Consider the following 23,495-nt stretch of genomic DNA (forward strand, 5'->3'; position numbering starts at 1 on the left):
TATTATGACATGGTTACTTTGTGTTTGACAAGAAGTCACTGGAAAAATGACTCTGGGCTCTGACCACTCTGGTTTTCCATGACCTCAATAAACCCTTTCCTTATGAGTTTATTCACTGGTGTTGATTCATCAGGTCTACAACATGATAATGATCTGAACTAGTGTCAAAAAGGAGGATGAAGTGTACTTTAGGGTGGACCTACTGTGAGTCCAGATCTCTGCTGTATCAGCATGAGTAGTCCCTCAGTTTCTCAGTCAGATCATCTCTGACATCTGCTTTCAGAATTCTAGTGATGGACATATTTGGAGACTAAGTACAAAATAACTGCAAATAATTGCCTCAAAATTAATTTAACTTTGTACTGTCATTACAGCTCCACCAACATTTGAGACCATTATGGAAGATTTGGATGTTTGTGCCGGGGATACCCCTCGCTTTGCTGTGGTTGTGGAGGGCAAACCCATCCCTGACATCTTGTGGTTCAAGGTTTCCATCCATTATAGTGTTTAATACAATGGCCCTGCATGACTAGTTATTCTTTACTGGTTTCTCTGTGCTGTTAACTAAATTAGTGAAATGGGAAATAACCATAAGTGTTTTTAGGGAGTTTTTAGCAAACGCAAGACGACCCGCTGTAAAACGTAGCATATTTGCTTTCAGAATGATATCCTGCTGTCAGAGAGCAGTCATTACACGTTTGTGTACGATGATAATGAATGCTCCCTGGTGGTTCTAAATGCTCGTCCGGAAGACTCCGGGGTTTACACCTGCACAGCAAGGAACTTAGCCGGATCTGTATCCTGTAAAGCTGAACTCACCGTTCATGAAGGTAAGAAGCCAGTCTGTCTGAGGTGTCAAAGGCTCTTGAATGAACAAATTGATGGAACTCATTTAATCTTTTATCTTTGCTGTAGCTAAAAGTAAAGAAGATCCCATCGACGATGAGGAAACTATTCTAAGGAAAATGCGCCGACTGACTGATTACTATGACATCCACAAGGAAATTAGAAGGTAAATCGGTTTTAAGAAAAGATGCCACAGCTGACGTGCACTGTTACTTGACTTGTCTTTTTTCAACTATTAAGAAATTATGAAACTGATGAACTGTTTCTCCAGAGGTGCTTTTTCCTATGTGAAACGTGCGACCCAGAAGGCAGACAAGATGGAGCACGCTGCAAAGTTTATTTCCACGCGGGCCAAGAAGAAGACATCCGCTCTGAGAGAGATGAAGCTGCTTTCCAAGCTGGACCACGAGAGAGTGCTTTACTTTCATGATGCCTTTGAGAAGAAGAATGCTGTTGTCATCATCACTGAAATGTATCCACATTTTAAAGCAGTCATAAAACAAACCTTCTGATGCTGAGTACTCAGTTAGCCTTAGTATAATATACCAGGTTTATGTTAAAAGAACATTTTAATATTGAATGTGTTATAACCAGTGATGGGAATAACTGGTAACGGCGTTACCAGCGGCGTTACTTTTTTCAGTAACGAGTAATCTAACTAATTACTATTCCTATCGTTACAACTCCGTTACCATTACTAACAAGAAAATGCGGTGTGGTCGCGTTACTATTTTTCAACAAACAGACGGTTGAAGCTGTGTTCAGCTTACCGCATCTTATATCAGTTGCACGGAAGTAGCTATAAGTAATTTGGGCGCTACAGCTTTAAGCAGCTGCGCGCGCTCCCGCGGGCGGCAATCGCTTTCTGGCACAACACCTGGAGCTAAGGGGGCAAAACAATCGCATGAGTGCTGCTGTTTGACTGAGGAAGAGTATAATAGTCGTGGTAAGCCAATCACATGACCACTTTAAGATGACAAAGCAACAAGGTGATATATACCAGTTTTTAAATTGTGTTGATAGGCCACGTAAAACCAGAGTTATGATAAACAATATATACGCGGCGAGAGAGCAGAAAAAGAGAGAGAGCGAGTTTTGAGATGTGAGAGATTTGTGACGTTTAGCGTGTTTGGAGTGTGTAGTTAAGGTGTCGTCTTGTGTAGTTAGTGTGTAGTGTTGTGGATAGTTTTGTGTTGTGTGTCAGAACAATGAGGTGACTGCTGTCTCCAGGTAGAAACAGGAGTGATACACCTGTTGCTGTCAGACCTGCAAGTATCAGGCTGTGATGTTCTCCTTTATAGTGGACAAAAATATTTGGAGTGGCACAAATAATTTGTGTGACATCTTAATTGAATGCAGAACAGCTGATTGTTCTGTAAATAGTTTGAAATGGTTATAAAGAAAAAAGGGTAAAAGGTAAATGGCTGCAAATAACTTTGTTGTTTGCAAAACTTGTGCATTTTAAAATTGACAATTTATATTTGCATTTAAAGTTATGAAATATGATTCAATAAACATGTTTGTGGTTGTTACAGTAAAAAATAGAACTTTTTTCTACTTGGATTTTATGCTTTTTGTCTGATTCTAGATCAGTTGTGTTAATACAGTACGTCAAAATGAAAACATAACTGTAAATTCAGACACGTGAGGTTGTGCTGAAATGGATGATACCAAACAAGGCAAAGGAAATAGTTTTTAAAGGTGAAATGTGGAGGAAACATCAAAAGTAGTCAAAAATAGCCAATTATACCCTGGACCCCAGAGGGTTAAACATTTTTTTTTTAAGTAACACAATAGTTACTTTTTAAGTAATTAATTACTTTTAGAATCTTGTAACTTAGTTACTAACTCAGTTACTTTTCTGAAAAAGTACCTAGTAACTATAATTAATCACTTTTTCAAAGTAACTTGCCCAACACTGGTTATAACATAATAAATCATTTGTTGCAAAGAGCTTTTAATTTAACAAAAAGAAATGCCTTAACTGATCGTTAAAGATGCCACGAGGAGCTGCTTGACAAATTTACAAGAAAATCTACAGTAATGGAGTCTGATGTAAGGATCCCAATTTTTCACTAAGTAAATACTACTTTTATCTATATTTTCTTATTATCTGATCAAAAAAATCTTCTGTTTTTTTTTGTTTTTTGGACCATCAGGTTCGTTCATGTATTAGACAACTTCTTGAAGGATTGGACTACCTTCATCATTCGAACATCATACACCTGGACATCAAGGTAGATAAATAAGAGTACTCAGTCTATTCTTCCATCATCTTGTGTGTCAGAAGGTTATTTTTAAATGATCAGTTGCTCTTTCATAGCAGACAATGGGTTAGATATTATTTCCTAATTCTCTCATCAGCCTGAAAACATCCTCATGGCGGACCCCCATGGTGATCAAATCCGACTCTGTGATTTTGGCAACGCGGTGGAGATCACACCTGATGAAGCTCAATACTGCAAATATGGCACACCAGAATTTGTTGCACCAGAAATTGTCAATCAGAGCCCCGTGTCAAAAGCAACAGATATATGGTATGACTCAGTCACACTACACTAAAAATAGGACAGAACCTTCCATGCGATTAGTGGAAATCAGAGGTAGCCCAATGATTGCACTGATTTGTTATGTATTTATTTTTTGTTGAAACTCAGTTGCAATTAGTTGCAGTGACCAGCTGGTCGCCCAGAGGCTGAACGTGCAACGCCCTCAGTCTCTGGTCAACCACTTATATCTGTCCTGGTGGGTAGCAACCTGTCTCCAAGCAATCACAGTCCGACTCAGGCTAACTGATATCCCTCTCTAACAGATGGCCAAAGGTTTGCAAATAGCAGCTATCTAGTTTTAAAAAAAATAGACACTTTGTCAACACATTTCAGTTGATCTGAGACTGTCTGTACTGATGAGTGCAACTTGTCTGTGACGCGTCTTCTTGCAACAGCGGACTACGCTCAACAGGTTGCCAGCTGGTTTTATTCTGGTTTTATTTTCTATATAAGACCCCAACTCTGCCTTGCTTTTGAACCCTATATTTTATTTAAAACAGTAAATTAAAAAAACAAAACAAAAAAAAAACAAAGTTGCCAATTCCCTACGTCATTTTGTTGCCATCCTGCAACAACTAAATCACTATTTGTGAAGGAATTTTTACATTTTTGTTTCACATTTATGAGGTTCTGGGAGAAATCTGAATTGAATTTCCTACTGGGACTTTCTGTCTATGTTGACTGCAACAGTTTAGCAGTTTTGGATGATTTATCACAGTTGTTTGTCAAGTTAGCACAAACACATTGAATGCAGTCAAGCTGGAAATTAAATGCAATTGCAAACTAATAGCAGATTGAGGGCTGACTGATTCTTTCTTATTGCTGTTTTGTTTTGCTTTTAAGACAGCAGCTGTATGTGAGTAGTTGTACACCTGGTCCCAAAGCAGTTTCAAAGCCAATAAGATCATGGTGGTTCCAGTAATTTTGCCATTCCACTGTTTTCCCTAATCTGACTATCACAGTAGAAAAGCTTTAAAATACAGTACTTACAAATATTTGTTAATGTCCTGATTTTAAACACTGTATTTTTTCTTTACTTTTCTAGGCCTGCTGGAGTAATAGCATATCTGTGGTAAGCACATTTTTTATTAGTTTCAATTTTCCTTAATGCTAAAAACCTTTTTCAGTGTGTTGGTCAGGACTACATCTAAGTTTCTTATTAAGTTTGTTATTTATAATGCTATTATTTCTCTTGTCAGTCTCACCGGTGTATCTCCATTTGCTGGCGAGAATGATCGCAGCTCTGTACTGAACATCAGAAACTATAACGTGGCTTTTGAGGAGAGCATGTTTGCTGATCTTTGCCGAGAAGCTAAAGGGTTCATCATAAAGCTGCTGGTGGCTGACAGACTGTGAGTAACACCGCTGTATCTCTTTTAGTCCAAGTTTCAATACTTGCAGTTATGTGTCAACCACAGTAAAATCCTGAATTGATGGATAACTGTCATTAGTTATTATGTATCATCGAATGTCATACATCAAATATAATAATTTATGAAAACAGTCATATCCAAGTCAACAACACTGAGTTGATGATCAGAAGTATAAAGATTTGTCATTACATATTATTTTTATTCACTATACTGAGCTTGAATTTAATAAAATTAAAATCAAAGATTTTTGTTTCAGTATTTCCAGAATTTTGTCTGATACTTATTTATCACATAGCCTATTGCAGATTTATTTATTTTCAGTTTTCATATTTGTTTTTATCATTTTAGACGACCAGACACCCAGGAATGTCTCAGACACCCCTGGTTCAAGGTATGAATAAGTGATATCCATTTGGCAATTCTTAGTAAAGTCCCATTTCTCATTTATTTGTTTTAAATTTCATGTCCATTTATTGTACAGACCCTTAGTAAGGGGAAGGCCATAAGTACAGAGGCCTTAAAGAAATTTGTATCTCGCAGGAGGTGGCAGGTGAGATGGGTTGTAATTCTTTATTACTGCATGTTGCAAGGTCACATTGTGGTACTTATTTTGTCACATTTTCCTTTTTTTAGCGTTCTCTGATCAGCTATAAATCAAAAATGGTCATGAGGTCCATACCCGAATTGCTAAATGATTCCTCCAGCCATGTTTCCATCGCAATTCCCAGGCACCTTAAAGAGGGTTCGCCACCGCCATCATCTTCCTCTGATTCTGATGAGGACATAGATGAACTACCTTTTATTCCAATGCCACTTAACATGGACTTCTCTGGATCAAGGATGTCACTGAATGACATTCAGACCGATGAGCAGGAGGCAGGGAAGCAGAACGGAGCAAGTAACTGGTCTGGGTCTTCTGTTCAAGGCCAGGAGGCAATGGAGTGTGATCCCAAAGAAATGGATAAAGAAGGACTTGAAGTAGGAGGCAAAGGCCGCCTGAGGAAAAGATCATCACAACCAAATGAAAAGGGTTCTTCAGATGAGGAAGAATCACCTGCTGAATTGCCCCAAAAATCAGAGCTGTCTAGAAAACCACTGAGACGGGGTTCAAGCATGGAGTCAGACAAACCAGAAGGTGGACGACGAAGAGGAGAGCTAAGGCGTGGTGGCTCAGCTGATAGTGCATTGATGCTTCGGATTACACCAGAAGAAGCACCTGGAGAAGGAAGTCAAGATGATGGCAGAAGAGTTCTGAAGAAAGCTGTCTCTATGGAACTACCAAAAAGGAGCACCAGCCCAGGAACTGCCAAGATGAGCCAAGAAGACTATGCTCTCAAACTGGAGCTGATGAGGCAACGACTGCTTCGTGGTGGCTCTGTGGACAACAAGATGAGTGGACTGAGAGGACCTCTGTTGGAAACATTAGGAATGGGAGATGAAAAACGTGCAGTGTCCTCAGATCGGTATTCTCGTACAGTCCGTTTGGGCCCACCTCCACTAACAAGAGCTGCATCCAGTGATTTCCCAAGGGATGAAGTTCCTAAACCAAAAGTTTTGCGCAAAAGCACTTCTTTCAGTCAGGGGGATTCAGAACCCATACCTTTGCACCGCCGTTCAGGAGCTCCTCTGGAGATTCCCTTGGCACAGATAGAAGAGAGAAGGCTCAAAGAAGCTATATCTATGTCATCTCTAACAGAGCAAACCAAGCTAGACTCCCGCCCAGTGACTCCCAGGGAGCCTTCACCAAAACCACCAACACCAGAGTCGGTTTTGCAGGAAAGTCCAACCAAAACTGAGAGTGAGGAATCGTTTATGGAAAAAGAGATAAAGCCAGATGAGGCTATAAGTGAAAAGATGGAAGGGCTGACCACAGATAGCAATTTTGATGAGAGATCAAGCACCAGTGGATTCTCAGAGAAGGACATGAGTATTTCAGAAGAACCAATGATGGAATCAGAGTCTATAGGTCAGAGAATTCCTACACCTCCTTCTATGGTGCAAAGTCCTGCATTAGAAGAGAAAATGGAAGAGGAAGAAGAGGGAGAAAAGAAGCATGAAGAAAAGGAAGAGTTAATGAAAGAAGAAGAGGAAAGAGTTGATACTGAATCAAACACTAAGGAAAACGTAAAAGATGTTATAGAACATATAGAAGAGAAAGTAACTATCCCTGAGAAATCCCCTGAGGTGACAATAACCACAAGCTCATTTATACTGAGACCAACACAAGAATATTCCACTTCCCCCGGAAAAGTTGTTTCAACGTATGTGACACCCTCGCTTCCCGCTCGAGTTGTTCTGCCAGATGGAAGGACTTCAGCATATGCCAGTATAATGCAGACTATGATGGTCCCCACACTTCAGCCACTCAGTGAGCCACCGCTAGGCCCTTCTACACCTGTTGTTACTCCAACGATTTCATCATCCCCAGTATCTGGTATATCTTCCCCTGCCAGCTCTGAAATACCTGGTCCACCAAAGCCAGCCACCGTTTCAACCACTGAGCACCCTGCTGTATATTCCAGAGTAGCATCACCAGAGATGATAACAAAAGAACCCACTCCACCCAAGACTGTTACATATTCTTCAGCCCAAGAAGGGCTTTCAGCAGGAGCAGACCTACAGGATATCACCTCTGAAGAGGTCTTTGAGGCACGCTTTAAAAAACGTGAATCTTCTCTCACCAGAAGTCTGAAGTTTCTGTCACGCTCAAAGCAAGATGATGGATTACAAGCTGCTGCAGATTCTACAGAGAAAAGTGAAGAGATATACAGACCTGGGCCAACAGGTGCACCTTTAGAATTAAAACCAAGAAGACTTGAGGAGAAGTCAAAGTCAGTCCAGGATCTTCGTGAAGCTCAAAAGGACCAAGGCTTTATGAGAAGGCTCTCAATGCGCTTGAAGAGGACTCCATCAACAGAGCGCAAAGAGGAAATGATGAAGGAAGATGATTCTGTTGCCTCGAGACGTAGGCTTTCTTGGACTCTTGGCCGAAGAGGGTCTCAGGAAAAGAAAGAAGTAGAGATGTCAAGAATGGATGGGGGAACTGATAGATTGGTGGAAAATGATGAAAAAGAGATTAAGAAACCAAATGAATCACCAGTGTTGGCAATGCGCAGGAAAATTGAATCAACAGTTGCTGGGATCTCTACAAGAATCCGCAGCTACTCAGAGGAGAGAAGAGCATCAGAAGAAAAGGAACCCAAGAGGACACCCATTCTTTCCATGCTTCGCCGTTCAACATCAGAGAGCCGTGCAACGAAAGTTCCTCAGAACCAGCTAGCATCTCAGGCCACTAATGGTGCCTCAACCGAGTCTCTAGAGTCTATGTCCAGCCTAAAATCAGACACAGCAAAGGGTATGGCCAGTTATCTTTCCATTTTGAATCAATATTTTACCAGAGGACTATCTGTTGTACTTTTTAAAGAGTGATGTCATTTATTCTTTTCTTGTAGCAGGCTTGGAGGCTGAGCGCAGATCCCGCTGGGATCGATGGGGCCTGACTAGAGGGAGGCGAGATAAGACAGTATCACAGCCTGACATACCAACAGCAATCTCCAGAGATAGTAGTTCTTTACGTTCACGCCAATACTCCAAACTGGCTTCTGGTAAGTTATATAAGAGTGTGCATAAAGTATTTGGGTAAGGCAATGATGACATTTAGTATGGGCCTCCTTTTTATTTCAATAGGAAGACCACTTACTTATATGTAGCCATTAAATACGAAGCTACAGCCAGCAGACACTTCACTTTCTTTACCAGACCAGAAATAAAACCAAACATCACCAGCAGAGAGTGGATCTGTGACATTATTGTCACCGTGCAATAGTGGTATTTTAGAATGTGACAGTTTCCATCTGCTTGGTCAAAATACTTGTGACTAAAACTATATATTTTTCCTGACTAAAATATAGTTACTTAGCAAAATGTGTATTTCAGTCAGACTGGGAAGCCTCAGGCACAAAAAGCAGCAGCAAGACCCCATTACAAAAAAATGCAACCATCACTTGCAACAAATAAGCCAAAAACAGCATTAAAATAACAAGGTGGTAGTGGGTTGTAAAGCATCTTGCAAAGGCTACAACAGCCACAGACATGCTATATTAGTTATATAGTTAATAGTTATCTTGAGACACATTATATTTTAAAGTAACATTATGATGTAAATAGGGTTTTATACATGACATTTGCCAATCGGATGTACAGAAATGTATTTGCTGAGGCCTCAGATATGCTCAATTTCAGATTTTTTAAAAAATTACTTCATAATCATAACTGTTAGTTCTACCTTTCATCATACAGTATTTATGCGATTAATTATTGTAATGTCTTCAATTTCCAGATTTCCCTCCAGTATTCCATATCAAACTGAGAGATCATGTGCTGCTGGAGGGAGATCCAGTGACACTCAGCTGTTTGCCAGCTGGAAGTCCCCACCCACACATTACCTGGATGAAAGGTGAGGATCTTTAATGTGAATAAACAGTAGTGTCTTAGTGAGGGTAATACATGTGCATGTGAATAGAATCATTTTGTTTGCATTTTGCAGTAATTTGCATAATTCCTCTAACATCCATGAGTGCAGAGACACATTATGTTGCATATTGATGCAAATATGATGTAATTACAAATGCTACATACAGTGAACATAAATGTTGCTGTAGGTAAAACAGCTGAGATTATTCTTGAATGAGTTGTTATACCAGTATCATGTTCTTTGGAGTGGTATCCTTAAACAGCATAAATGGGCTCAAATTCACAACCTGACACAGGCAGGTAAGAAAAGGGTAGGTAAGAAAAAGGAAATAAATATTCACCTTTAAAATTCCCTCCCTGTGCATATGTGCTTTCTCAGATAAGAAGCCCCTAGAGATTGATGCCAGGATGAATATGATTGCTTGTCCTGATGGCCGGCAGCTGATGATGATAATGCAGACCACCAAAAAGGACGCAGGGGTCTATGAATGTGTGGCTACGAACCCGCTGGCCTCAGTATCAAGCTCTTGCACAATATCTCTTGCACGTAAGAAATGAGACATTGTTTGAGTCTTTGAAGAAGTACATTTACTTCATCCCAACAGTATTACTAGTAATACTAATATATTTGTTTTACAGGTCTGCCCAACCGTCCTGGGACCCCAGAGATTCCTCAGAAGTACAACAACACTGCACTGGTTCTGTGGAGGCCTTCAGACACAATGGCTCCCTGCACATACTCTCTGGAGAGGCGAGCAGAGGGTCTGTGTTTGCAATAACTCTGTAATCTAGATGAACACTGCTGTACATCCATTGTTAGATTTATTAGACCTATCCTAAGTAACTCTCCAAAAGTTGATTCTGTTCATCTGGACGTAGCGTTTTCAGTGGGAGAAACGTTTCGTTACTCATCCAAGTGACTTCTTCAGTCTCAGCTGACTGCAGGTTTCACCAATCTTATAAACAGTACATCTGCATAATGAGTGAAACCAGCCCACTGAAGGAACAATGGGCTGGGAGGTCACCTTGATCATAAATATGCAAATTCTCATGGCCATTGATCAAAGACCAATGGCCATGAGTACCATTCACATAGAGTTGGGGAATGGCTGCAATCACAGCATTGTAAGATGGTGAAAGATGTACCCTTAGGTCTTTCCCTTTTCACAGAAATGGCCTCGTTGACTCCGCGCTCAAACCAGCGTTCCTCCCTGTCCAGGATGTGTACATCCTCATCATTGAAAGAGTGTCCAAGTAATTTTTTTAAAAATCTGAAATTGAGCATATCTGAGGCCTCAGCAAATACATTTCTGTACATCCTATTGGCAAATGTCATGTATAAAACCCTATTTACATCATGATGTTACTCTTTCAATGATGAGATGCATGATTGAGAATGCATCAAGACGATGTCCTAAGTAACCCTTTCAAAACCTAAAACTGAGGTTTTGAAAGGGTTACACTGAACAAACTTGGGTCTCAAACAAGCACAGAAAAACACATGTATTGCATATATATTTCATGAGACATGGCGAGTGACAAAGAGGAATTGCAACTAGAATCCCAGACACTGCATATCTCTATTTGGTTGCCATGTGTTTATTAGGGCATATCTAATTGGCCCTTGGGGATAAAGTCTTTCTGATTCTGATGTAGGCTTTAAGCTAAGAACACTTGATCAAGTATCATAACGAGACACACTAATGTGTTTTAGGTGTACTTGTGTTTAACTCTTGAGCATGTCTTTTTAAATTAAATTAAATAAAGACAAAAAACCTCGGTCAAAGGGAGTATTTAATTTCATACTGCTACTTTAAGCAAGTGATCTTAATATTCCTTCCACATCTGTCCTCAGGTGAGAACAACTGGCTGATTGTGGCCACTGGGATAGCAGACTGTTATTACAATGTTACTGACTTACCAGCAGGGGGCTCCTTCAGATTCAGGGTGGCATGTGTCAACAAAGCTGGCCAGGGCCCCTACAGCAACCTCTCAAAGGTCTTGAGCATGGATGCCTCAGGTATGTACAGAAAACTTTCAATTGTTTTACATACCCTTGTCAATGAAATAATTAAAGAACTTTCAAAACTGAAAGATTTACATTTGTATCTTTCGTTGTTGTTGTTGTTGTGCTCAGCTCATTATAGAAGGTTATATTTTTATGTGTATAATTTTCTTTTTGATGGAATAATATATATGACAAATTATTCGACTCCACTTGAGGTAAAACAAACCTCTGTGTTGTATTTGTTGCATTAATGCATAAAATCAAATAGCCTCTCGCCTTTTCTTGTTTTTCATAGAACCAGCTAAATCCAGTGCCACAGTAGTGGTGAAGACTGTTCCTGCAATTTCTCCTCCTCCCCCTGCTGTAATGATGTCATCCATGAAAGTGCCTCCCATGAAACTAGTTCCCAGTAAATCCACAACAGTGACGAATGCCCAACTTGCCCCTCCATCAACATCAGCTCCTGCTCCACCTTTGGTTAAATCTGCCTCTCCAGTAACCATCAGTCCTGCTGTTAGTACTGCCCCGGCAGAGCCGGCTCCTGCTAAGACCACAACAACTGCCCAAGCCACACCAGCCAAAGCCAAGAGCTCTATTAGCATCAGTGTGAGCAAACCCCAGACAAAGCTGACACCCCCGCCTGTTGTTCCACCCAAACCTCAGAGTCCAGTACATACTGTCCCCCAGTTGACCAACGAACCTCCATCCCCTGTTCCACCACCTGTACCTATAATAGGGAAACCTATTTCATCTGTGCCAATGTATGTGCCAGCTGCCACTGCTCGTGCTACTCCACCTTCCCAAACTACTTCCACCCCAACAACTACCACCCCTTCAGTCACTCCCGCAACCATCTCCCCACCTGTGGTGGTGGTGCAGAGCTTGACACCAGTGTTGCAAGGAGGGGACACCCGCACTACCCCATCTGGGCGGATCACTCCATCAGGACGGATCACACCATCAGGACGTAGGACCCCACTGGGGAAGCCTGGAGAGGGATCTCTGCGTCAGGGAGTTCCACAGAAACCGTATACATTCATGGATGAGAAAGCAAGGTGATAAGTGTTGTAAAACATTTACGGTCTGAATTAGTAGCTATTTATAATTGACATAGAGAATTTTCTGTGCTTTTCCATTGGAAGTTTACATCATTTCTTTCTCATGCAGAGGTCGGTTTGGTGTGATCCGTGAATGTCGGGAGAACGCCACAGGCAACCTTTTCATGGCTAAGATTGTTCCATATGAGGCAGACAACAAGCAGGCAGTGCTGCAGGAATATGACATTCTCAAGTCGCTTCATCACGAAAGGATCATGGCTCTACACGAAGCCTATGTCACGCCACGCTACCTGGTGCTTATCTCTGAGTACTGCAGTGGGAAGGAGCTGCTCTACAGCCTTATTGATAGGTATGATTTGATAGGCCATTTTTTAGCACTATCCATAAACGAGTGCCCTAAACTGTTCTACTTGGAGTGCTTAAGAAGCTGTTTAATCGTGTCTCTTAGATTCCGTTACTCGGAGGACGACGTGGTAACCTACGTCGTGCAGATCCTCCAAGGTTTGGACTACCTCCACGCTCGGCGCATCCTCCACCTGGACATCAAGCCGGACAATATCATTGTCACCTATATGAATGTCATCAAGATCATTGACTTTGGCAGTGCTCAGACATACAACCCTCTGTTCCTGAAGCAATTCAGTCCTCCTGTTGGAACACTGGAGTACATGTGTAAGGATTTTTGTTTTTTAACAGTGCAATGGAAATAATACAATGATGACAATAATAACTATAGAAAATCTTATGATAATAAATTCCTTAATTAGAGTTCAACTTAAAAGGCTCAAAACCATGAGAGTGCCTTGAAGCAGCTGCTGCTGTGATTTGACACTATATAATGAAAATGGAATTGAAATTAAATAGGGCGGAGAACCACCAGTCATGACAGTTTCTGTCTAATTGCTCAACACAGCAGAGCAATCAAGAGTTTAAAAGACAGATATTTTACTTATAAGTGGATGAAGACTAAAACAGAGCTGATAGGGAGCAAATATTGAATTTATTTTCATCTGAAAACCTTCAGCATATTACAAAATGAATGCTGTTCTTTTTAAGTTTAATGAGCATATAAGCCAATGTTTGCTAAATGTAAGATGACTTCAGAGAAAATATTTTGTATGTACTGATAGCAGGATGTACATAAATGGTTATAAATCAGTCATTTGACCCACTTTTTTTTACTATAATGAACTTCAGTAAAGGTAGTGGCTATACAAGTGTGGCCTTTCCACCCATGTTATCTTTGGGCCAACAGATAATCAAATTGTCATGAGATAATTCATTTTCTCAGTGTTTAACGAGCTGCCCCTACAGCAGCATTAGTTAACTTACAGCTTTAGCCAACTAGCTAGCTTGAAAGCAGTGTGAAATATTTGAGTCAGTTGACACTGTCAAGTGAAACTGACCATACAAGTTGATTTATGTTGGAACTACGAGAGGGTCCTTGGAATTGTTTTTCATTTATAAGAGAGCCTTTGATTATACTACTCAATATATATGTACTGAATAACTGATGGTTTTAAACCAACGTGGTTAAAGAATAACGATTGTGCATTTAAATATGGACTTTGTCTTTTGGATATATTATAACTATAATAGATATATTATAGTTATCTTGGGCATTGTGAATAGAGAAACAACCTTTGTGTACGTTATGTAATCTTAACTGTGGCCATTTATCAGGAAAGAAATTATAACACACACAAACGAAAATCTAAGTCAAAGTGATAAATGAAAGCTCTTTGTACACACAGATAATAAAGGCTGTGAATTTGTCCTTTTTCTTGCAGCTCCAGAGATGTTGAAAGGGGATGTTGTGGGCCCACCAGCTGACATCTGGAGTGTAGGCGTGCTTACTTTCATCATGTGAGTATTGCTTTCACAGCTTCCACCCTCTGAGTTCTCTTTAAATAGAAATATATTTGTGTTCTTTATAAAAGATCAGGCTTATGATTAAGAATGGTCTGCTACATTTGTATTTTTAATTTCAAGACTTTTTAGGTATTATTCTATTATATATTTCTTTTGCTAGTATGAAATCTTCCTCCTGATTTTTCAGGTTGAGCGGCAGGTCGGCTTTCATGGATAATGATCTTCAGGAGACTGAAGCCAGAATCCAGGCAGCAAAGTTTGACCTCTCTAAACTTTACCAGAATGTGTCCCAAAGTGCCTCTCTGTTTCTTAAAAAGATCCTCTGTAGCTACCCATGGTAAGCTGAATAATGGATTCTTCTCATTTTTGCCGTACTTTGAAAGTATTGCCAATTTGTAATATTTGGCTCCTTGTCATCATCAACAGGGCCCGTCCATCCATCAAGGACTGCTTCAGCAACTCCTGGCTTCAAGATGCCTACTTGATGCGCCTTCGTAGGCAAACTCTTACCTTTACAACCACCCGTCTCAAGGAATTCTTGGCTGACCAGCAGCGCAGGCGAGCGGAGGTGGCAACCAAGCACAAAGTTCTCCTGCGGTCTTACCAGAGCTCGCCACAAACCCCCACTAGCCCTGCCACACCGAATGTGCCAGTATCACCCACTGCACCTGTCCCCTAGTGAAAAGAACTTCCACACCATTGTGGCAGGACTTCATGGTGGGAATGGGGGCAAACATCCTCCAAGCGAGATAAAACTTGAGGCTACAGTGAGGTGGTCCCTCCAGGTCTGACTTGAACTTGATCAGAAGAAGAAAAACTCACAAAACCAGCAATGGCTGTGATCTACAGAAACATAATTTTTATTTCTTATCTGGTTCTAAAAGAGAATCTAATGCATTAAGGAACTCTCTGAAAGAGCCTGACTGCATTTTGTATACCATGAACCTTGTTCATGCAGGGCAGGCTGTTCTTTTCAAGCTAGTACCTCAAGGTTTGTAACTTTGCAAACATTTTTGAATTAATTCCTTTCTTACTGTTGGCTGAACATTGTAAAGAGAGGAAAAACAAATACAGTGTGGTCACCGGCCATAATTTAGTAGAAAACCTCATTTAATTCCTCAGCAAAAAGCTCTTAGCACAACTTTAAAATAAGGGATAATCTACACAATTAAAAGTACATATTGAAACAACTGATACCTTTGTCACTGGAGCACATCTGAAATAGTAGTCTATAGTTGATATTCTAATGTTTCCTGACCAGAATTTTTAATGCATTATCATCCCATGGCATCAGATAATGCTGTTTTTGTCAGATGCTGCCAGCATCTTCTCTCTGTTGCACAGAGGCAGGGATGGTATTGGCCACAGAGAGGTAGCAGTTGTGTTTCAGAGATATTAGGTATAAGGATGGAGGTGTAGCAGTGGTAGGAGACCCAGGTTCACGTCAGATTGAAACTTTTGTGTTTACTACACGTTTTGGGGTTTTTTTGTTGTTTTTTTCACTTGCTGATTTGTTTTGGGTGTGGTGGTGGAGTGGGTAGCACTGTCCCCTCACAGCAAGAACATTCAAACTTCCTTGTCTTTGACTTTCTCTGTGGAATTCCCATCTTCGCCATGTTCCTGCATGGGTTGACTTGGCTATTTTAAGTGTGTTACAGTAGTAGATGTGAGAGTGTGTGCCACAAACCCACGTTGGATAAGCACTAAAGAAGAGGGATGGCTGAATTTTCTGGTTAAGTTTAGTTTAGGGGTAAGAAAAATGACTGGTAAGGTGGAGCTGTGGTTAGCATGGTTGCTTCACAGCAACAAGGTTCTGAGTCTGAATCTGCCATCATTCTATGTGGACTTTGTGTGTTCTGCCTGAGCCTGTTTGGGGTTTCTCTGGGTACCCCTGCAGATGTTTCTTCCCACAGGCCAAAATAAGTAGTTAAGAAAATGGATGGGTGATGGGTAAAATATACATAACATTTACCCTGGATGTCAAAAAATGAGTTCGGAGTGTCAGTCCTGTCTCATAAAGGCCACAGTCCGGTGTATCAGGGCACAGATGCTGAACAATGCCTTGTGTGTAACCCAGCGATGTCTGCAGCTTTGACAAAACAGCATTAATGAAAGCCAAGGTAAGGAGAGAGGGTTGTAAATGCACTGAATTATGTCTAATTCTGTGTCCTTGATTTAAACAAAAGTCACTCTCCAAATCCACAAACGAGTTTAGGGAATTGTAGTGGTGTGATTGTGCTGTTGGCACTTCAGTGATTTTAAAGACTGTAGCAGTTCCAGAAAGTTTTTGTTTGTTTGTTTGTTTTTAAAAATATGTACTGAGTTAAGAGGAAACTCTGGTGGCTTCTCTACAAGGGCTATTAGAATAGGACACTTGTCTGCATTTTCCCCTTTCCTTGTGTTCTTAGACAGCACGGTAATGATGATCTCATTCTCAAAAGCAGAATTTACTTTTTAAATTTCTTATCCCGTTGTCATCTTTGAGCTTCCATATAAAACTGTTTTCTTCCCAGTGATAATGTGGACAGTTTTGCAGGGCAAATAGGCATTAGTTTCTTCACCACAGATAAGCTGTCATTGGCTTAAAGTAAACTCTTTTACTCAAACCGCAGCGAGATACCTAAGCCACAATGAGATACTCATATCTGAGTTTTACAAAACAACTTTCGACATGTGTAATGAAGTTTTACTAACATCAAAAACACTTAATCACATCTGAAAAAATACAGGGGATTAGAGGGAAACTGAAGCATTTTAGGAACCCATCGGGGTATCGCGGTCCCCCAAAGTGCCCTTGAAGAGCATTAATCAGCAAAAAATAAAAATTAAATAATAGACGTTACTGAGTGTATTAGTCCTTATTTTAGTGTTTTTAATTACCAACAGCTACTGCTTTGAGAAAGCAGTTTGCTTCATTGTTTTTAAAGAATGTAGGCTTAACTGGCAAAACCTTTTTTTAAATATATAAAAAGACATAAAATCGTTATAATTAGCATTAAGCTGAACCTAAATTATGTATAGCCTCAATTATATGTTTCCATGCTATACAAGCATACAAGACACCATAAGCACTAATAGCATAAATTCATCATATGAGCCCCTGAAGACCATAATAAACATCGGATCACAAAAAGTGAAACCTTTAGAAAATCTAGTGGTTCTCAAGATGTGGGGCAGGCCCCAATTATGGGGCTTAGAGCCACTGCAGGTGGCTTTATAAAATATGGAGTGAAACTAAGTTGAATCAATATTATTTATAAAAAATTTCATTGAAGTTGAAATAACTGAAATGTAAACTTTCTCAAGTGGGGCATGCCAGAAAAAGTTGTCTATAAAAGATATATTTAAGTATGGATATCCATAAATATGCAGATCTAAATATATGTTTTAAATATAATATACACAGTAAATTATGAAAGGCTCTGTAACTGCTTTATTTTCAGAGAAAAAATATAATAATATTCCAAACATTTGTTTGGAATCTGTCCTCTTAGAGTCAGCACATTGGCTCTAGCACTAAACTGAACACAGATTCTATCATTTTATGGCACATCAAAGGCTAATTTGCTTTTTTATAATATATGCTTTCCCCTTTGGGGGTAAACTAAGTTTTCAGACCAGCACATTTGATTTTTGATGCTGTTGCTTTCATACGTACTGATATCAAGCACAGATTTGCTCACTTAACTCAAAGTGTAACACTTATGATCGTTTAGATCCATTTGTGGACAGATTCAGTTTTTCGGGTGTTTAAAAGCTGCTTCATACATAAAATCATGAGTTGTTTTACTGTGTATTAACTGACAAGTAGTTGGTAATTCTATGAAATTATTTCACTATTGCTTTATTGTCTAATGCTATTGCTAGATACTGCCCTTCTGCAGCTCTTGTCTTCTCTGGCTCCTTTTCCTATGCAGAGTATAATCACTAAGGAAATTGTTTCAAACCTGAATGAAAACATGCAAGTCCTGCATGAAATGCAACGTTGCATTAAATCCTAAATGTCTGTGCAATTTATAATAACTTTATTTGTTCATCTTTTAAATGAAATGACAGCTGTTTGTAAGCAGACGACACAAGTTTGGGGGGGGACACTAGAGCGCTCTACATTTTGTATTAAAATTTTGTGGAATGTGTTGCAGTGCCTCGTGACAGATATTAGACTCACAGAGATTGTAGTTTGTCAAAAAGAATAACTATTTCTTTATTTTGATAATATGACTGTGGCCGCTTTGTGTGCGTGTGTCTTTTGCAAATTGTTTATTTATTGAGTGACTGTATTTGTTACAGCTTCTGCTTTTTATCTGTGAAACATTTGAATCTGGCATGGAAACGGCATGACAGTTGTTAAGATTAAGAACAATAAAGGAAATGTGACAAATATAAGGGGAAAACTTGCCATCTTCTTGGCTGAAAACTGCATGTAAGATCATGCTGAAAATGTTATACACGGCTGATCCATTACTATCCATTACTGAGTGTGGTAAGTCCAACCTTACACCACTCCATCTGCATCACCCTGAAGACCAACAACTATGCGCTTATTTTCACCCTGGGGAGATCCATATTCCAGAATACTCCCTCTACTATAACTAAACTATGAACTGCTTCAGTGATTCACGAGTATTTGATTTCTATATGAAGATGGGAAAATATCTTTGGAACATATGTTGCGCATCTTCAATCAATCTCATCATGTGTAGTAACCAAAGGAGAATGAATGACTGTATGACACAATACTTACTGCATATAAAGCATCAGATTTCTTAGGTTTGCTGAGTCTGTAGTGGATCTGAAGCTGTGTGTATCTTTGACAGGATCTCCAAGGTAAGAAGAGAGGGAATAAGCTGTAAAGAATTGCTGCAAGAGAAATTTCCGGTCAGACTAGTTTGGAAATTGTTAAATAAGTGTTTACTATCTCTTTCCGCTGCAGATGTCCAAAGCTGAGGCTTCACCCCCTCCCGGGTGCAATACTTAATTATTATTGATATTATTATTAGGCATTATATCGTGGACACAGGTAAGAGAATCTTTAATTCTTGTTGGTGTCACTGACAGTCAAGGAGGTTTTGAGGCATAAGAAATGTTTAAGATGGTTGTTTGTTGGATTTTATACCCCTTAAGAACCGACAGTGCAACAACATATTCACTGGATGGACTGACTTGTCTCATGAAGTCTACATTGCACCATAAACACCTTCAAGAGATTGTACCTATCCCAACAGTTATTAAGTCTGTGCCCTCAAACCTTTTAGACTCACTGAACTTATAACTTATTACTTGTTAAAAATGCCTATATTTCTCATCTAGGTCACATAAAGAGCAGCAAGAGAAAGGCCCTCCTAAGATCCTGCAAGACCTCAGAGATGTGGTCCTTGTTGAAGGCAGCACAGCAAAGCTGAAGTGTAGTGTTAGCGCTTTCCCGGACCCTTTCATTGTCTGGTACAAGGATGGCAGGATGGTAAAGGACTGAAGGTTGGTCCCAAGTACTGCTATGTTTTTGAAGACCCTGATGTATTGGCACTTGTGGTCTGGTTATGATTATAAGAATTTTTTTTAATTTTCTTGAAGAATTTTTAAAATAATCACTGATGAGAACTTTGCCCCACATGTCAGGTTTACTCTACAAAGGTTTACTCTTGCTGATTAATGTAGAATCATGTGGTTCACAGAGTTAATCTGTCCCAGTTCCTGCTAAGAATTCTAAAGACCCAGATAACATCAAGACCAAGAGAGGGACAACAGTGGTACTAAAGGCTGAAATAAGCAGACAGCCTCCTCCAGTCGTTGTCTGGCTCAAAGTAGTTGCTAGCAGATTTCTGCACTTGCACATAGTTTGCATGGAAGACAATGACTTGTCTTCAAACACTCGCCAAGTTCTCGCAGAGTATTAGTGAAAATGTGAAAAATGTGACACAAACTGGAAAGAGAGACCATCCACCTTCAAGTAAAGTTGAGCCATTTGAAACATGTTGGCTGAAAAGGTGAGACACAACTTTTACTTTGAAGGTCTTCTGGTAGCAACTAAAATAATCACAGGGAAGTGTTTACCTCTATGACCAGTTTTACCTAGCAACACCCAGCAACCATTCACCAATCAGATGGTAAGTACATATTTTTTCCCTAGCAACTAGAGATTTCCAGGTGGCTGCCAAATGGTCTCTGGGCCCATGTGACTGAGATTGCAGTTTTTCCACCAGCATCCAATAACTTCATTAGTCTATTCAATATAAATACTCCCATTCCCCTCTATGTGTTGCCAGGTTGTCTTGTTTCTACTTCTATCCAGCAATTTCTTGCATTCTCTTAATTTCCTTTTTATTAATAACTTGAATGCCTCTATGAAAGCGCATTTAATTGGTTTTGCCTTTCATTAAAGATCTGACCTTTGGAATTGACCAAAGACGGGACTTTACGAGCATTTGGGTCCTTGTGTGTTCCCTCAAACCATAATAATAATAATAATAGTGGATTGCATTTATATAGCACTTTTCGAGACCCTCAAAGCACTTTACAATTCCACTATTCATTCACTCTCACATTCACACACTGGTGGAGGCAAGCTACAGTTGTAGCCACAGCTGCCCTGGGGCAGACTGACAGAAGCGAGGCTGCCATATCGCGCCATCGGCCCCTCTGGCCAACACCAGTAGGCGGTAGGGTAAAGTGTCTTGCTCAAGGACACAACGACCAAAACAGTCCGAGCTGGGGCTCAAACTGGCAACCTTCTGATCACAAGACGAACTGCCAACTCTTTGAGCCACGATCGCCCCACAACCCAAGCCATTATGTAGTAATAAATGTATGTAGTAGATTCTAGATTTGGATTTGCCATTTGATAGGTAAGACTCAGTCCATCTGAAATAATATAATTAGAGTTTAAAAAATATTTAAACCACAATTTATTATGGGAAATGTTCATCCATGATTTTAATAACATAGAATGGTAGTGACTGCAATAAACTAATGACCAAAATGGGTTAAATAATACAGAATCAGTATGCTCTATAAAGATAAGATATAACAAGCGTATACTTATCCTGGAGAATTAGACCAATGTTTGCTTTGCATATTTTCCAGTTCATGGAAATGATTTCTTAGTTTTAGGTATTATCATAACTTTATTCATAATACAGTATATGACATATTTTAAGCTAGGAATACCCAGATCCTGTTCCCATTGTACTTTAATTTGAAAGTCACAACCAAATTTTGAAAAATACAACAGCTGATGCAAAGTTGAGGCTGCACCTCTTTGGCTGGGAGCGGTTTATCTTCACTGTGTCTCTGAGTTATGTCTCTTCAGGTAATTTAGCATTTTGACCAGAGAGTTAAAGAAAAAAGACAGGATCGGGGATTTTTAGGTGGCAGCAATAGTAGCAATCAGTTCAAGCTACTGGACGAAGCTATTTACAGCAATAGCTATGGCATATTTTGGCTTTAAAGTGCAGCAAATCTCTGCATGGTCCCCCAGCACAGATTGCAGATTGTAGGCATTTATTAACAAAGTGCAAGCAATGAAGATGGGCTCTTCATTCTTAGTTTTATTTCGATTCTTATTGTTGTTAATTTGTTTTCTATTTGCTGCAATTTCTAATGTGATCATGGTCCTTAAAATAGGTTACTTTTAAATTGCTATGAAAGGAGACAGAAGTGCATAGAAATACATACAATAATGATACAACAGTGATCACAAACACCTTTATTTCCTGGCAAGGACCGAAATTTGATGATGTGATAGCAAGTATATATAGAGTATACGGTATAAACTACAGCAGGACATGATGGACCACTGACACAATTTGTTTTCATCAGAAAAACAAAAGGCATAAGATCATTAACAGTTACTAAAAGATTTCCATCTAGAGCAAGCTCGATAAACCTGTAGGACATTTATGCCATTTATTTTGTGTGCCTGCAGGTTCTCTGTTATCCGCTAGGGGGTGATGCCTCAGCTTTATACTTCCACTTTCAGTGGACTGTAAGTACACGATTCCCTGAAACTCTGTAATTTCCGACTTCACGAAATGATTTTGACGACTCTCGTTACTGGAAACAAGCCAAATAAAAACGAAAAGCCTCGTTGTGATAGGTGGAGCCTTTACCGCAACAACATGAGGAGTTTCTATGATCTTACATGTGGCCTCTTTAGAGACCGTCCCTAACTTGGTCGGTTTCAAGGCCACCCCCAGCTGCAACGTTATCTGTAAACTTTTTTTTTTTTTTTTTTTTAAGTTTCTCAAGTAAAAGAAAAGTAATAAGAGAAACCGAAATATGTTTTTTTCTGTTATGCAAAAGCAAAAAGAAAGGAGAAAACACTGTTTTGTTCACGGTTGGGCTCCGGATGAAAGTAAAAAATAAATAAATAATGAAAGGCCAAATGTAAAGAAAAATAATGTAATTGTTTAAATAACAACAACAACATAACATTTATAAATACTATAAAATATTTATGAACCTACAACGATGCTTTTTTAAAAATACATTTAAAAAATAAATAAAAAAAAACCAAAAAGCCTTCACATCCTGCATTGTGGCTTTAAGAACCGGGCTTCCTTGAAACCGTCAGGTCCCATTTAGCGAAGACAAATTGATGAACTTCTCCAGTATTTGCATCTTTTGTAACTTTTTAAGACTTATTTTTATTTTATTTTAACTTTTACAGGTATTTTTGTTCGCTGTTTCTGGCCGTTGACAAGGTTTCTTTTAGTTTTAAGCTGCAGCATGCGCGTCCGCAAACAGGGAGTGGCAAAATTTAAAGACTTGAATTTGCCCTAACTCCTCGCAAGTTTTAAACGGCGGTAAAATTCCTGTGTGCGGATCCAATGGCCCACCCGTCGTCGGTAATCACGCAAGTAAGAAGAGAGGAGGAGGAGGGGGAGGAAAATGCCTGTCTTCGTGAGGAAGGTGAGTTTGGGAGAAGTTTTTGGAGCTGCGTATGATAATGTCAGAGAGGTTTGTTTGAGGGCGCCTGTCCTCTGTGAGCGGTTGCAGACATCTCTGTGATAACGCCTGCTCCTTTAATCAAGTGTCCGTGACCGGTTCTCAAAGGTTCTCACCGAGTTTAATAAGTTTGCATCCGGTGTAGCGTTTTGCGTTAGGGGGGACCTACGGGAGATTATAGCCGTTTCTAAGTAGATAAAGTAGAAAATGTGTGTTTCACCGGGCCGGTCAAGGGGAAATTAACAGACTTCACGGTGTTCCACAGAATTTTTAGGCGGAATGAGGTTTGAACAGCAGAAATAACGTGTCTCTGAAGAGGGGGCGTGGTCACAGCCCCATTGACAGCTCACTCGTCCTGCTCTGGACCTCCATG

General features: G+C 39.8%; 3 protein-coding genes across 8 annotated transcripts in view; all 3 read left to right on the top strand.

Moving 5' to 3' along the window:
• spegb (striated muscle enriched protein kinase b) overlaps window positions 1-18,565 on the top strand; it is a 39,622-nt gene extending 21,057 nt beyond the window's left edge. For 4 of the 6 annotated variants that reach the window (XM_084907923.1, XM_084907925.1, XM_084907927.1 and 1 more), the window contains exons 19-41: window positions 375-487; window positions 662-830; window positions 916-1,012; window positions 1,118-1,318; window positions 2,844-2,901; window positions 3,006-3,083; window positions 3,211-3,383; window positions 4,441-4,467; window positions 4,595-4,747; window positions 5,117-5,159; window positions 5,250-5,318; window positions 5,402-8,123; window positions 8,221-8,373; window positions 9,108-9,224; window positions 9,621-9,788; window positions 9,881-10,003; window positions 11,097-11,261; window positions 11,545-12,304; window positions 12,417-12,656; window positions 12,756-12,979; window positions 14,098-14,173; window positions 14,367-14,516; window positions 14,606-18,565. In XM_084907923.1, coding sequence (XP_084764049.1) covers window positions 375-487; window positions 662-830; window positions 916-1,012; window positions 1,118-1,318; window positions 2,844-2,901; window positions 3,006-3,083; window positions 3,211-3,383; window positions 4,441-4,467; window positions 4,595-4,747; window positions 5,117-5,159; window positions 5,250-5,318; window positions 5,402-8,123; window positions 8,221-8,373; window positions 9,108-9,224; window positions 9,621-9,788; window positions 9,881-10,003; window positions 11,097-11,261; window positions 11,545-12,304; window positions 12,417-12,656; window positions 12,756-12,979; window positions 14,098-14,173; window positions 14,367-14,516; window positions 14,606-14,858 — 6,332 coding nt within the window. In that variant the 3' untranslated portion in view covers window positions 14,859-18,565. The remainder of the gene's footprint in view (window positions 1-374; window positions 488-661; window positions 831-915; window positions 1,013-1,117; window positions 1,319-2,843; window positions 2,902-3,005; window positions 3,084-3,210; window positions 3,384-4,440; window positions 4,468-4,594; window positions 4,748-5,116; window positions 5,160-5,249; window positions 5,319-5,401; window positions 8,124-8,220; window positions 8,374-9,107; window positions 9,225-9,620; window positions 9,789-9,880; window positions 10,004-11,096; window positions 11,262-11,544; window positions 12,305-12,416; window positions 12,657-12,755; window positions 12,980-14,097; window positions 14,174-14,366; window positions 14,517-14,605) is intronic. The other 2 variants (XM_084907924.1, XM_084907926.1) reach the window with 1 other exon arrangement.
• Window positions 18,517-20,073, top strand: LOC146370255 (SPEG neighbor protein-like). The gene is given in 6 exon segments (XM_084954459.1): window positions 18,517-18,602; window positions 18,997-19,006; window positions 19,113-19,144; window positions 19,490-19,649; window positions 19,652-19,713; window positions 19,776-20,073. Coding segments are annotated over 6 exon segments (648 nt in total).
• A 2,648-nt stretch (window positions 20,074-22,721) lies between these two features.
• The window catches only part of LOC146370256 (carboxy-terminal domain RNA polymerase II polypeptide A small phosphatase 1-like), a 30,677-nt gene continuing 29,903 nt past the window's right edge, over window positions 22,722-23,495 (top strand). The window contains exon 1 of the mRNA XM_084954644.1: window positions 22,722-23,086. Coding sequence (XP_084810770.1) covers window positions 23,005-23,086 — 82 coding nt within the window. The 5' untranslated portion in view covers window positions 22,722-23,004. The remainder of the gene's footprint in view (window positions 23,087-23,495) is intronic.

The sequence above is a fragment of the Perissodus microlepis genome, chromosome 16 (assembly GCF_051167445.1).
Source record: "Perissodus microlepis isolate ML-2025 ecotype Zambia chromosome 16, ASM5116744v1, whole genome shotgun sequence".
In the NCBI taxonomy this organism is placed as follows: domain Eukaryota; kingdom Metazoa; phylum Chordata; class Actinopteri; order Cichliformes; family Cichlidae; genus Perissodus; species Perissodus microlepis.